This window comes from Vitis vinifera, chromosome 12 (assembly GCF_030704535.1).
Source record: "Vitis vinifera cultivar Pinot Noir 40024 chromosome 12, ASM3070453v1".
Lineage (NCBI taxonomy): Eukaryota > Viridiplantae > Streptophyta > Magnoliopsida > Vitales > Vitaceae > Vitis > Vitis vinifera.
The window spans coordinates 12124999-12140149 of record NC_081816.1 but is presented as its reverse complement, the minus strand read 5'-3'; the positions used below and the strand labels follow the sequence as shown (position 1 = coordinate 12140149).

The window sequence follows — 15151 nt, the reverse complement described above, 5'->3', positions numbered from 1 at the left end:
GCTACATTCATGAAGATGGTCAACTAGTTAAATGTGTTGGAGTGTCTGTTGAATATCAGGGTGGTCGTATCGAATCGATGATTGTTAGCCGGCATATGTCACATAGTGATTTCGTTTCAAAACTGTGTGATGAACTACACTTTGACCAGAATTCTATCAAATTGGAATTCACGATCAAGTTTGAGCCATCATGTCTACTACCGTTGCATGATGATGCATCCCTACTTAAGATGTTTTGATTCAACGAAATGTTTTGTCACATCTATGTCTCATCATCAAGTGAAGTTGTTGAAGGTTTTATAACACCAAATAGGTACCGATAGCCTTCCTAACATTACATCCACTATGTTTATTAACTTTTCTTCAAATATATGTAGATGGATGAATTATTTTTTTTCCTTTGTAGTGCCCCTACTCCTATTGTTGGTTCGAATTCCGCACACCTACTTCCCTCCGGTGGCCATCTGCTAATTGATATCTGTAATTACTCTCTTACAATTGAGTCATATGGGTTTTCCCATAGATGTGCAGAATCAAATATGCTTGGACGTGACTCAAGGCGGTTTGAAAATTCCATTATGGGTAGTGGACATACCTTCCCCAATGCTACCGAGTTCCGTGATGCTGTTTATTTGATGTCAATTGTTGGTAGATTCCGTTATTGCTTCAAGAGGAATAGTACGAAACACATGACAGTTGTTTGCATAGTTATTAAATGTCCTTAGAAAGTCACAACTCGTGCAGTTGGGGATTTGAACATCATTCAAGTTCACACTTTTCATAACCACCATAATCATAGTTTGGAAGATGTTGTTGCATGCCAACCTTTAGTGAGATCTAATCGGGCTTCATTGATTATTGATGATGTCATCCGGTCCATTCCTGATTACCAACCCCGCCAAATTTGTAAGGAATTTCAAAGGCAACATGGGATGTAATTGACGTATCTTCAAGCATGGAATATCAAGGAAAAGGAAAATGAGCTCATTTATAGGGAACCCAAATATTATTACAAATTGTTGCCTTAGATGTGTGAGAGAATGGTTGCAACAAATCTGGGAAGCATTGTTCAGTTGGGCCATTCAAGTGATGGACATTTTGAGCAACTCTTTGTTGCTCATTCAGTATCTATCCAAGGGTTTGCAATGGGGTGTCGGCCAATCATAGCTATTAACTCTGCCCATATGAGTGGGTTATATAAGGGTGCGTTATTTTCGGCGACCGCATACGATGCTAATGACGCCATGTTCCCCTTAGCCTTTGGCATGATGAGCTCAGAAAATTATGATGATTGGTCTTGGTTTTTGCAAAATTTGAAGAAGGTTGTTGGAGATAAGGAACTCGTTATTATCTCGGATAGACATCCCGTTCTCCTTTGTAGTGTTCCTAAAGTGTTTGGGCTTGAAAACCACACCTACTATTACCGTCACTTGAAAGAAAATTTCAACTCTTTCTTGAGCAAACATAACACAAGAGGGAACAAAGGTAAAGAAAATGCACTCCAATTCCTTGATAGTATTGCATATGCAAGGTTAGAGCATGATTACAATGTTTCCATGTTTGAACTACGGAAATACAATGACAATTTGGCCAAATGGGTTGAAGAAAATGAACCCAAACATTAGGCTATGTCCAAATTCCCAAAGCAAAGATGGGATAAAATGACCACAAACCTTGTCAAGTCGTTTAATGCTTGGCTAAGGAATGAAAGACATCACTCCATTTATACATTTCTAATGGAGCATATGGCTAAGTTAGGTTCTATGCTTGTCAAACATAAAGAGTAATCAAACAATTGGAAGGGATGTATAGGACCAAAAATTGAAGAAAAAATGCAGCAGAATATTGCCAAGGGTAAGGTGTATCCGGTCACTTCTTTCATGAACGGAATATTTGGGGTTTCTATCGGAACCACCTTTTTGAATGTTGACATTATGAAGCGTACTTGCACATGTAGGGGTTGGGAAATGTTGGACATCCCTTGTGAACATGCGGCGACCGTTATTCTTTCCATCGGTCAGAATGTTGTTGATTTTGTTCAAGATTGGTACAAATTCCCAATGCAAGAGCTGATTTACTCGAGCTCCTTCTTCGGTATAGAGACCCATGACATGCCAATGGTCAATAATAATGGTTTGGTTCAATATATCACCGATGAAGTTTTCCTCTCTCTTAACCCTCCCCATACCAAGCGGTCTCCCGGAAAACCAAGAAAGAAGCACATTGAGTCCCAATTCCAAGATAAACGGACTGTCTATTGCTCAAGATGTCATACTTCCGGGCACAACAGTAAAACGTGCAAGAACCCTTTGTCTTAAGGGCAATGCTGTCACATTCTTCCCTGACTAAAACTATGTTCCATTGTATATCCATTACATGTTTTGAACACTCTTCTAAAGGTTATTTCCAACCAAGAACACATATGTAACACTTATCATTGGTGTGTTGTAATGGGTAGTATTACATCAAGATTGTTATCATAATTCCTTTTTCTTAATTTCTTAGTAGGCTAATTTTGTTGAAAACCATATAGTGGTGTACTTTTTAATTCCAATTTAAGGTATATGGTAAATATCAAGCTCCCATTTATTAAGAACTGTGTTGTACAATACTTGAACAAATGTTATAGTTGTACTAAACAAGCTTATACAGGTTGTAAAACAAAATCCATCATTTACAGACATAGAGACAACAAAGGTACATATTGGAAAACTGTCATTCACAAGACATTTCTTGCTACTATCCCAATATATGGCAAAATATGGCTATGCTTCTGCTGAGTCTGATCAGCCTCTTCCCATACATCTTTGTTGTTTCCTTGCTATACTCTTCATGTTTATTGTCTTCTGATGCAGCATCAACTATGACCATGTCTTGTATAGTATGTTTCATAACCTTAAATTGATAGTAATGGAGTGCCCTTTCCTGCTTGTATTAGACCTCCATAGGCTTTCCAGCCACTTCTGCAGGCAGTTTCCATCTATGATACCATTGCAAGAGAAAGACTCCCTTCATAGAGCCTGAAGAACTCCTAAGGGTAAGCACATATTTACGTTTGGTTTTTTTTTTATTTTTCATAATATACAACCATTCCTACTTCCATGAATGCATGTTTCCTCTTATGAGCAGTGGATGAAGTTAATGGTCTCTTTGTATTGTGTAATTTGTTTATGTTGCACCTAGTTGACATGGCAGGTCGAGCAAATTATTTTCTTTGTTGTCTTGTCATCTACATTTTGTATAAATCCATCTAGGTGTTACTCTTTTCATTCTGCAAATTTTTTTTGTTGCCCTATTTAATTATAGAAACATGTTGATGAATCTACGTTTTTAACAGTATTTCAATCCAAATAGGGCCTGAAATTTATCAGCCAATGGTAGGAAAATTTGGGTCATTGTTAAAGGCATTGTATTAAATTTCCATATTCAGTCCCAACTGATAGGTGACGCGTTTTTTCCATGTTCATTTTCATGGTATATACCTGAGGGGGTGAAGTTCTCCTATGATCATGTATACTCTCTAATAAGCTTCTTGGATGTATTTTCACCATTCTCCTCAAGGCATGAATGTGATATTTTCGTCTTTTATCTTTTGCTGTTTCTGGTGCAAATTCAAAACAAGGCAACCCATAACATGCATGCAACAGATTGGAACTTCAATTGCTGTAATTATTTTATTATGAGGACCAAGCATTTTGATGTCTGGCTCTGTGTCCTTTATTAGCACATGGTGCATATGAAGATATATTTTTAAAACAACCAATTAATGAATGCTTCCTTACTTTTATTTTCAAGAAAAAACACTTGATCTCAAATTTTGCTTCTGGTTTGAGTACTACATATATTTTTTAGTTCCAAAATTGTAACCTGTTTTTGCTCTCTCTTTAATAGAAAATCCCTCATGGTATTTGCATCAATGAAGTTTCTTTTAATTCTAATCCAATTCTGCAACGAAATTTTTTCTCTTTACAAAGTGGCATGATTACAACTTCTCTATGTAAAATTTCAAATCTTCTTTCTCTCCCTTCCATTTGCAATCAAATGAAGCAGGACTGTTAAGTTAAAAATTTACAATTATATGACATGCGTGCTTCACAACATTTGGATTGTACGAATCTGTCCTTTGAATGTGCTTTAGTATAATTTATTATTTCCCCATCAGTTTTGTCTGTATTAACACAGGCAATCTAATTAATTCCATTTATATTTATTTCTATGTTTGTTTAGATGTTTAATCAATTAATGCCTATGTCCATATGTAATGTCTTTTTATTTATACTAATATATCCTATACTTTATTTTATCATGGAATATTGGGCCATTTAATTTGTAATGGTCAACATTATCCAATTCACAGCTTTGTTCCAAAATCCACAACTTATAAGCTTTTCCATTGTTTTTTCCCTGTCTACATCAACTTGTTTTGAATCATACACCATCAGTTCACTTTGGCCTTGGACTAATGGTTTGTTTGGTCGGCTTGATCTGAAATAGTTTCAGACTAAGCAACTCCTATGATCTGCGAATATGGATCCATCAAAAGATGGTTGTAACCACTTATGGCATCATACGCAATGTATCACCAAGATTGTATTAGCATCAATTTCATCAGCCATGTCCAATGCATGGTTCAAAATGGAGTATAAAATGAAAATATTGCATACAATATTTAATATTAAGTTTCTTTTATAAATAAACTTATTATTATTATTATTATTATTATTATTATTATGTTTGGACTTTGTGCACTAGTTCACTTACATTGTTTTGACCTTTTTCACTTTTACTGAAAGTTGTTTTCTATCTTAAGGATTGAAAGTGCCAACTGTTTTATGTAAACTTTATGATTTTTCTTTGACCTCTAAACTCATTTTTATTATATTTGAGATCAATTCTGATCAACTGATACAACTACAACACTATACATGTGGCCTTTTAAGATTGTTATGTTGTTAATGAGGAATACATATATAAAACTGCTCATTTCATTGTGCAGATGCAACATCAACTCCTTATATTGCAATTGTCACAGTGATGCTCCATTCAAAATCTCTTGGTGCATAATTTTCCCCAACTGCTAGTCTACACCGTTGCTGAAAATACTCAAGCAAAAGAAGCACTTCATTTAATAAACACATGGATAGCAGACAAAGGAAGCGGAAAAGCCATGTTCCATCAAGATCTAAAGCAATAAAATATTCGACAACCCTTTAACGTAGTTTTAAAACTAGTGCCTTGATGGCTTAACTCTGGAGTTGCGACGTATTTGTAATATATTTTCCTTCTTTCATGTTGTAGGTTAAGTTACCAAAATCTCACTGCTCGGGAAAGAAATTCCTATCAATCCTGGATACTCTCCCATTGGATAAGAAAAATGTGATCAGTGATATGGGAGTCGGGGGCTTGTTGCAGCTTGGCTATAAAGAATTGCGTTATGAGCTAATAACGTGGATAGTCGCCAATTACGACATTGGCTACCACCGCTTATGTATGTAAACAAAAGTTGTTGTCCCAGTCACGCCCAAAGATGTTAGAGAGGTGTTGGGCATCCCGGACAATGGCGTTGACATTCTCATTTACAATGGGCGTGGCACACCCAACCGCACATACGACATCAAAATATTGGAAGCTAATTTACATGATCTACCAGTTGGCGAAGAATTCATGAAGTCCTTCCTCATTTTTGCCTATGCCACTATCCTTGCCCCTTACTCAAAACAAGAAGGAATGCATGACTTGTGGGACACGGTTTGGGATAGTGAAGTGGGGGTGTGCAAAAATTGGGCCAAGTTTGTTCTCCAATATGTCGAGGATGGGATAAGGGACTATCGTACAAGTCACCCGACATACATTAGAGGTTGTGTCTTGTTTCTTCAGGTATTCGTTTCTCAACCTCTCCACATTAATGTCATATGCGTCTACCAAAATAATTTCTTCTTTTGTTGATATTGTAATAGCTTCTCTAACCAACTTATATTTGATTCCCACTTCACAGCTTTTCTATATCACCAAGTTCTATATGATAGCTTTCCAAGTTGAAGTCCACAGTCCACTTTCTACTGCATGGACAGATGATCAAGTCAAGAGGCGCTTGGCTGCCGAAATACACACCTATGGCAATTATGGTCATGTCCAAGTATGGTAAAATTCAGCAACTCCATAAACGTAGTTTGGTGTTATCATTAATTTATGTTTCAAATGTAATCATCAATGTTTGTTTGATGTATGGGTAGGTTATACAGGGAAGCGAACCTTCTGCACATAATGATGGACGTCCATACGAGACGGGCAGCTCACACTCTGATGACCCAACTAAGGTACGCTATGGCACTACGACTTTATTACTTCACAAACAAACTTGAGCACCATCCTCATTCTAGTTGACCGTGCTAATTGATACTCCTTCCTCCTAACACTAGACCATTGAAGCACGGCTGAATCGGAATTTAAAACATCTTATGAGCCTCGCTTCATCTATGGCACAAGACATTGCCACACTATGTGCAAGGTCAAGTGGAGGACAAAGTGGCTGTGCACTCACCCCACTAGAAGAAGCTGTGAATGTAGAAAGGAAGAAAAACGAGGGAAGCACCGGTGTGCATCCTTGTAGTGATGAAACGATGGGAAAAGGAACCGGTGCCTTAAGCACTCATTCGGGCCAGCAAAGAGTCACCGGTGCAGCAGTAGATGATGGCGCATGTATTGACCACCACACATGCCCACATTCACAAAAGAGTGTTGAATTGCAATCACCTAAAGGGGTGCAAGTGGGTGTTCAAGAAGGTTGTGGCAGCAAACAAGTTACACCTACCCCTCGGCGGAGATTTAAACACACAGCGAAAAGGTTTGTCAAGCCAGCCGTCATTTGCAAATCCCCCTTCATCTCTCAATGTGTTCAATTATTTCCTAAAATCAGCCAACAAGAAAGGTTGGTTACGGATTATGAGTTGTCGGAAGATGGTGAGCCAAGGTACTTGACATGAATTCACCATTTATTGTTAAAGTGAACATTATTGTTAAAGTTTATGGCTATTGACTTAACACATTTTGACATTGCAGCGAAATCTTGTGCGATATGCATGGCACATACATAACACAGGATGAGCTTTCTTCGCTCAATGGAGGTTGTTGGGTAAATAGTGTGGTATATGTCAAGATTTCGACTAAGGCCATGGTCATTACATAAGAAGCACATTATTATGTTTTTTGGTCATTTACATGTGTACATTTTCAAATTATCGGAGTGGTCTGCCGAATGATGAATGTAGAATAAGCTAGACCACCGCATGCACACTATTTCGACCCATCATTCTCCGTGAGGCTTGAATCATAATTCTTTAATGCGTTTCTCTATTATTTTAAATTGGAGACTATGTGGTGAGCTGTAAGAACAAATGGACAGGTTGTGCTAGCCAGCCTTACGACAAATGCCAAAAAGCATGAAATCAGAGAGCGGTGTCGGATGATCCTTCATGCTGAATTTGTGGGCCATGATTTCTCAAGTTGTGATATGGTACGTCAAACCTAGTACAATGACATCATGGCCAAAGCCTTTGTTTCATTTAATTATCATACTATAGTGCCCTACTAACCTATTAATGGCAATGTCATCAATATGTGTGTAGCTATTTTTTCCAGTCTACGACAACAACCATTGGCACGTGCACGTGGTCAATATTCCAACTTCAAGGGTCAAAATCTTATCTTCGTTGCCTTTAAGAAGGGGTTACAGGATAAGTGTCGTATTGAGACATTTGTTTGAGGCAATGGATAAAGCATTCCATGCTCAGGCGATTAGAGGTCTCAAAATTTGTGCATGTTCAACCCCAAATTGTGCAACAACTAAATAGGTAGATTACTTTAACCGTTATTATTTTATGTATCATTAGATATGCGGTACTGATGTATTTGTCTTTTATGCTTGATGTATGCATATGATTGGTGTAAATATGTGGCATGCTCGCAATCAAGTACATGGAACATTGGAACGGGGCGACACTAGCACATTCAATCGCGAAGGTAAGCGCAACCAAGACTTTAGAAATTGGTTTATTTGAATTTTTACCAAACCACCCTATGATTTTGGTGTGTGTTATGCAGGACAAGATGCATCTATATCGATTGAGGTTGGTTGTTACTTTGGTTACTAATGCGGCAAACAATGCTAGAGATAAGGTCTTGAAGGCATGTCGAATTTGATTAATAGAGGCCACCTTGGACAGGCAAGGTCAATGATGGAACCGTACTTGCATGAGAGTGGGGCTGGTGGTGTCGGCAGTGCATAATCAGAAGGTGGGAGCCCTCTACTTTTTTTAATGTTGTTTGTTTCTCTGGAAAATTTATATTTGAGGGAATTACCTTTCCAATAAAAAATATTCAAGCATAAAAGTAGACTTTTTCTTGGAATCACAATTAAATACATATGAACTAAGCCAATAGATGAGTGTCCTTGCGAGTTTTGACAAGAGAAGACACACACTAGAATGAATACCCCGTGAAGTATTTTATTTTTTAATTTTTTTATTTTTGATAAGTACCTTGTCAAATGATTTTGATAGTTTATTACTGAAAACTTTACACTAAAATTATATCTGCTGAAACATTTAGAGGCTTATTGTTTGAATATTTGAGCATTTAGGCTTTATTAGTAGAAATTTAATGGTATAGAATCTGGAGGTGGTTTGTAAGATGGGAAAGAACTAAGAAAATAAGAACAAAAAAAGACCAAGGTTCTCTTCATTAATGCGATCTCACTTGCACATGCCAGTTGTAAGTTCTCATTTCTTGGATGGTTTGGATCTTTATGTTAAAGTTGTTAGTATCATGTGAAAGAGCTACCATCATACTATCGACTTCCTTTTTTTGTTGTGTTGTGAATTTCATTAGGTGCTTCTGTTTTCTGCTACTTTCAACGATACAGATAAAAATTACATTACAAGAAAAGCTTTCTACCATTAAATGTTTGTAAAGAAATAAGAACTATCCTTGCAGTCTGTGAAGCAGTGTAAGGTGAAATGCCCTGATGAACTCTCCAAGATGCTTGTGATTAAAGACAAAATTTTTGAGTTATGACATAAGCTGGGGCAAAAAATTATTTTTGTCAGTACGAAGAATAGTGCAGGAATGTTACACAAAGCACTTGTGGATTTTTGAGTAATTTTTTATTCCCTGTACTGATAATGAATTTTCATAATGGCAATTGCTTCAAATTTGTTTGTGAAGGTGAATTTGGATGTCAATTATGATCTACCGCTTAAATATGGGACACAGGCAGAGCCTGACTATGAGGTGTACTTGCATAAAAATGGGAGGGCATGACGTTTTGGCCGCAGAGGGTATGTTCTTAATGTCATGCTTATGTTGTTGTTACTTTATGCTTGACGTAATACTTCCTCCATTGAAATGTAATTATTATGCCTCTTTGTTTGTTGTTGATCCCATGATTCGTTGTTGTTTCAAATATGGGAAATCAATAATGTAGTTTGATTCTCCTGTTGCCAATCATTTGAAGCTTAGATTCTAAATTTTTGTATTCCCCCACCAAAAAAAAAAAGAGAAAAAAGTATAGCATTCTAACGGATTTGTTTTACATGATTTTATAGGAGCTGTTTTTAATTGGATGTGCAGTGAAAAAGACAACATCCTAATCTCAAAAATTGAAAATCATTTTGGGGTTCAAATAATAGAGGTCAAGTCTCCTTTATGATTGATTTGGTTGAGCGTTAATTTATATAGGATAGTAGAAAATTTTTAAAAGATTTTGGAAATCATCCGGAGTACTACATGTTTGACCAAACCGGGCAATGATTTTGGTGTGTTGTGCAGGACAAGATGCATCTATATCAACTAAGGCTGGTCGTTACCTTAGTTACTAGTGTCACAAACAATGCTAGAGAGAAGGTCATGAAGGCATGTCAAATGTGATTAATAGAGGCCACCTGCAATATGGAAGGTCACTGATGGGACCTTACTTGCATGAGAGTGGGGCTGGTGGTGTTGACAGTCCATAATCAGAAGGTGGAGCGCTCTATGCTATTGTGAAGCTCAAATTAGTTTTAGGTTGCACTATTATTATCTACTATATTTTCTGTGTTTTAGATAAAACTACTTCTTAGCTTCATGTCACCTTCTTTTCCCTTCTTTTTATTCTCATCATTATTGGTATTATTATTATTATTATTATTTTTTCTTAATTGCAGGCGACAATTGGAAAACAAGATGGTTGACAACCATAAAGACACCATGACGAAGACAAGGGCAATGTTACACTTCGAAATCGTGGCTGCTGGAGAAAGGGATGTGATTATAAGACATTCTCATCATGACTCAGACTTTACAATATAACTGTTCCTATTTTGATTTTTGTTTGTAAATTTAGGCATGCCCAATACCGGAGCTCTCTAAAAACTATATAGATACATCATAATTGGTTTTTTTGGTTTACCATTTTTACTTTGGGCACCCATTGCATATTTCTGATATATTTGGGTTGTATCTCCCCTTCTTTTAGGTGCTTTTAGATTAATTTACCACTGACTATAAAAAATACATTGGTATATGAAATTTTAGTTGAGCTAAAGAGGTTACTCCATGACCTCTTTGCAGGTGCGTAGTTCTATGAGAGCCATGCAATATGAGAAACCATTGCCTAGGTTGAAGAAATTGCTTTCTATTCTACCTACTATTTGGCCAAGGTAATTCTGCTATATGAGAGATGAAGCTGGAATTTTTAAGTAAGATTTTGATTCTTTATTTTTATGTTTCTTGTCAAGCTTTTCCGGTTATTTTAATTTATTTGATACCATCAGTGGGAAACTCGTAGTGATTTGTCCTTTATAGCAATGTTAGACTAAGGAAGTGCCATTAGTTTACTACTTTGATAGTCCACTTTCAAAATTTTTGTGAAAAAACGACACTGAAAAAAAAATTTATATCAACTAATGCATTAAGGTGCCAGATTAATAGTGATCAATAAAAATATTTTGTAGGGCAGGATCAAAAGTTTCAGTTAAAAGCAATATAGAGTTGGGGTCACATTTAGTGTCATTATGCAGAACAATGTGGATTAAGTTGTTTCTATCCTTATAAATGAATTTTAGTCTTCTAAACCAATTTAGTTTATGTAGTTAATTTTTATGATTCTTGAATATTTGACACTTGCAGGCATGCCATTATAAATTATTTGAAGTTCTCTATGTGTGTTGGGGTGGGGGTGGTTGGAGGGTTTGTTAGCTGCTGCTTTGTTATTAGTGATTGTTGTAATTTAATGCTACTTGTTTGGATGTTTATAATCTTCAACACATTTTCCCATCCCTTTATAAGGTCATATATGAAAATCAATTCCCCCCCCCCCAAGGGGCTCCTTCATTCAATGTTATATAAAATGGAATCGTACCAACCAAACATATCATCTCTATCTCGGCTTAATTCAAGGTGAATAACTAAACTCCATTTATTTTTTGATAAGTTGTGGTTCATTAATGAAGGCTTTCTTGCATATAGAACCTGTAATGATCTAGGGTCATTTGATGTATTTAGTTGCATGGTTGGATTGTTGAAGAGCTAGATGTCCTCATTCTTAATTACCAAGTAGGATATTTAGTAGACAGGTTTTTAGAAGATAGGTTCTATTTCCGAGTTTCCTTTTTAAGCTGTAAATGTTTTAACTTTTTTGCTTTTGTCTTATCTGTTGATAGCTTCAACTGATGATGGAAAGTTTCTTCTTGCTGCATGGAATTGTAGACGTCCTACTTGCATAGACGATATCATCTCTCTTAATACTGATGATGTTTAGAAGGGGAGCACCACTTGTATAGGAAAGTTGAGGTATATGTACCTGTTATATGAGGTGGTTGTTTCTCACTGATGATGTTAGCCCCGCTTTGACTAGCTCATTTCCCTTGCTGCTAGGTCAAACTTTTGGGGAACGAAGTTCACTGTCTATAATGCACAACCTCCAAATGTAGGAGCAAGGATTAGTGAATCTCGTTTAATCAGGCGACTGGGTTCAAGACAAGTCTCCCCTAGAGTCCCTGCTGGCAACTATCCTGTAGGCCACATTTCATATGAATTGAATGTCTTGGGTACCAGGTAAGAGAGGTTCCTTCAACTTCTCCCTCGGCTAGAAAGAGACATGAACATGTGATGGGTAAAGATGAGAATAAAAATCTTATGACTATAGTAGCTTTACCTTATGTTTGGTACCAAGAAAGTAGTAAGGAAATTATTTTTTTATAAGGAAAATGTTTTGTTTATATGTATTAACTCAAAATTTCATCCTGTGAAAAGCAGGGGTCCAAGGAGAATGCATTGTGTCATGAATTCCATCCCTGCCAATGCCATTGAGCCAGGATGAGTGGGCCACATCCAACCTGAATTTATTCTTAGCAATGTCAAATCATTTCCATCCTTCCAATTTTTCAGATCAAAATCAATCCGAACATAGAGTTTGCATTTTAGGCTTTTCTCTAGTCCAAAAGATGAAAAGATGAAATGTTGGTATTGAAAAAACTGGCCCTTAGGTGGCATGAGCAACTCCAATGCTGGTGTCTGAACTTTAGTGGACGGGTGACAGTTGCATCAGTAAAGAATTTTCAGCTGGTTGTTTCTGCAAAGAATGGAGTTGCTGGTCAGGAGCATGAAAATGTCATTCTCCAGTTTGGAAAATGCTGATGATAGATTTGGTTGGTTGGCTATGTAAAATCATTGGTATATTTGGTTGATTGAATATGTAATATGCATATTTTAAGATATTATTTATTTTATAATATGATATCTATGAATATTATTTTTAATACACACTAATATCGAAGATATCGTGTTTGTTATTGTATTAGTGTTTGAATGACCAAAGAAATAAAAATAGATGTGATAAAACATACTTCATCTTGGGATTTAGTTTTTGGATTTAGAAAAAATATAATAGGTAATTTTTGTTTCTTCATTAATATAAATAAACAAAATTACATTTTCAAGTTTTTTTTTGTTTTGTTAAGTGGGGCAACATGAAAAATAAATAAATAAAAGAGAAAATATTAGAGAAAATAATTTATAATCCATGAGATGTGTATATCTCATTGCTCTCAACAATATCATTAAATCTTTTTTATAAAGGATAACGAATGAGGTGGATATGTTATTTCACTTATTATTTTATTTAATTCTGAAACGAAGATGAGAAATGATGGGAGGTACAATATTATATCGTATCTCATTGTTAATCAAACATGGCATAAGGTATAAGTTCCATATAAAGGCCCCTCTCAACCTTTGGGCACCCATGCCATTCTTCCGATATATTTAGGTTGTGGTACCCATGGCATACCAACCGTTGAGTGAGCATTTTCTATTTACGAAAACTGATAATAATAATCACAAAGGTCATTGTTTGCGAGTTCTAATAAATACAATACTACACATTGATATTCATAACACATTTCTAGCACCTATGTTAAGCTAGATATTACAATATGCAAAACACATACTACAAAGAAGCCAACAAAGAAAGTGATTATATATGGATATGAAATAATTTGGAAGGAATGCTGATCATCATCTGGAAGTTCAAACTTTGATTTGCCAGTTGCTGAACTTTCATCACTTCCCTTCCATCTTGGTGTATAGAAAACCCAAGCTCGGACAACTTCCTCTCAAGAAGTATATGATTTGTAAACACTCCCCTTATAAAGTAGGACATTCTTTTGACATTCAGCCCATGAATCGTACACTCCATGTCTACAACCGACAAACACTACATAGTATGTTTGATTATTTGTCATCTGCTAACATAAATGCAGTTGGTTAATATTTGATAATCAAATAAGATATTTATAATGAAAATCATAGTATAATGGAATTTATAATGGAATTTATAATGCAATTTATAACGAACGTATGTACTTCACATATGTGTACAACATATATGTGTACAACATTCGAGGATAATAACAGTCATAAAAGGAAAAAAATTTAAAAAAAATTTAGCACCTAAGGGCCCTTAAGATAGTACCTAAGGAACAGTAGCAAAAAACCATTGGTGGACCACTTGAGGACTCAAGAGAAGCACATAATGGCATGGTCTAAGGGTCACAAAGGAAGGACCCAAGGCATGGGAGAGGTTGAGTTGAAGTTTAGCTAAGGTAGTACCTAGGGTCCCTTAAGGTAGTACCTGAAGGCCACTAAGGTAGTACCTAAAGGCCATTAAGGTAGTACCTAAAGAACAGTAGCAAAAAACCATTGGCGGGCCACTTGAGAAATCAAGAGAAGCATATAATGGCATGGTCTAAGGGTCACAAAGAAAGACCTGAGGCTTGGGAGAGCATGAGTTGAAGTTTAGCTAAGGTAGTACCTAAGGGCCCTTAAGTTAGTACCTAAAGGCCACTAAGGTAGTACCTCAAGGCCATTAAGGTAGTATATAAGGTACAGTTCCTAAAAAGCACTTGTGTACCACTTGAGAACTTGAGAAAAGCACATAATGGGATGGTGTAAGGGTAGGAGAGGAAGGCCCGAGGCTTGGGAGAGGTTGAGTTGAGGTTTAGCTAAGGTAGTACCGAGGGGCCCTTAAGGTAGTACCTCAAGGCCACTAAGGTAGTACTTAAGGTACAGTCCCTAAAAAGCACTTGTGGATCACTTGAGTGCTTGAGAAAAGCACATAATTAGATGGAGTAAGGGTAGGAGAGGAAGGCCCGAGGCTTGGGAGAGGTAGAGTTAAGGTTTAGCAAAGGTAGTACCTAGGGGCCTTTAAGGTAGTACCTAAAGTCCACTAATATAGTACCTCAAGGCCACTAAGGTAGTACTTAAGGTACAGTGGCTAAAAAGCACTTATGGACCACTTGAGCATTCCAGAGAAGCACATAATGGGATGGTGTAAGGATAGGAGAGGAAGGCCCAAGGCTTGGGAGAGGTTGAGTTGAGGTTTAGCTAAGGTAGTGCCTAGGGGCCCTTAAGGTAGTACCTAAAGGACACTAGGGTAGTAACTCAAGGCCACTAAGGTAGTACCTAAGGTACAGTCCCCAAAAAGCACTTGTGGACCACTTGAGCACTTGAGAAAAGCACATAATGGGATGGTGTAAGGGTGGGAGAGGTTGAGTTGAGGTTTAGCTAATGTAGTACCTAGGGGCCTTTAAGGTAGTACCTAAAGTCCACTAAGGTA

General features: G+C 36.7%; 1 protein-coding gene and 1 pseudogene across 1 annotated transcript; both read left to right on the top strand.

The window, feature by feature from the left end:
* Positions 1–1832: 1832 nt before the first annotated feature.
* LOC104877281 (uncharacterized) lies at positions 1833–2318 on the top strand. Its single transcript, XM_010647104.1, has one exon. The coding sequence runs from the start codon at positions 1833–1835 to the stop codon at positions 2316–2318; it is 486 nt and encodes a 161-aa protein (XP_010645406.1).
* Positions 2319–10242: 7924 nt separating this feature from the next.
* Positions 10243–12672, top strand: LOC100261875 (tubby-like F-box protein 3; annotated as a pseudogene).
* Positions 12673–15151: the final 2479 nt, after the last annotated feature.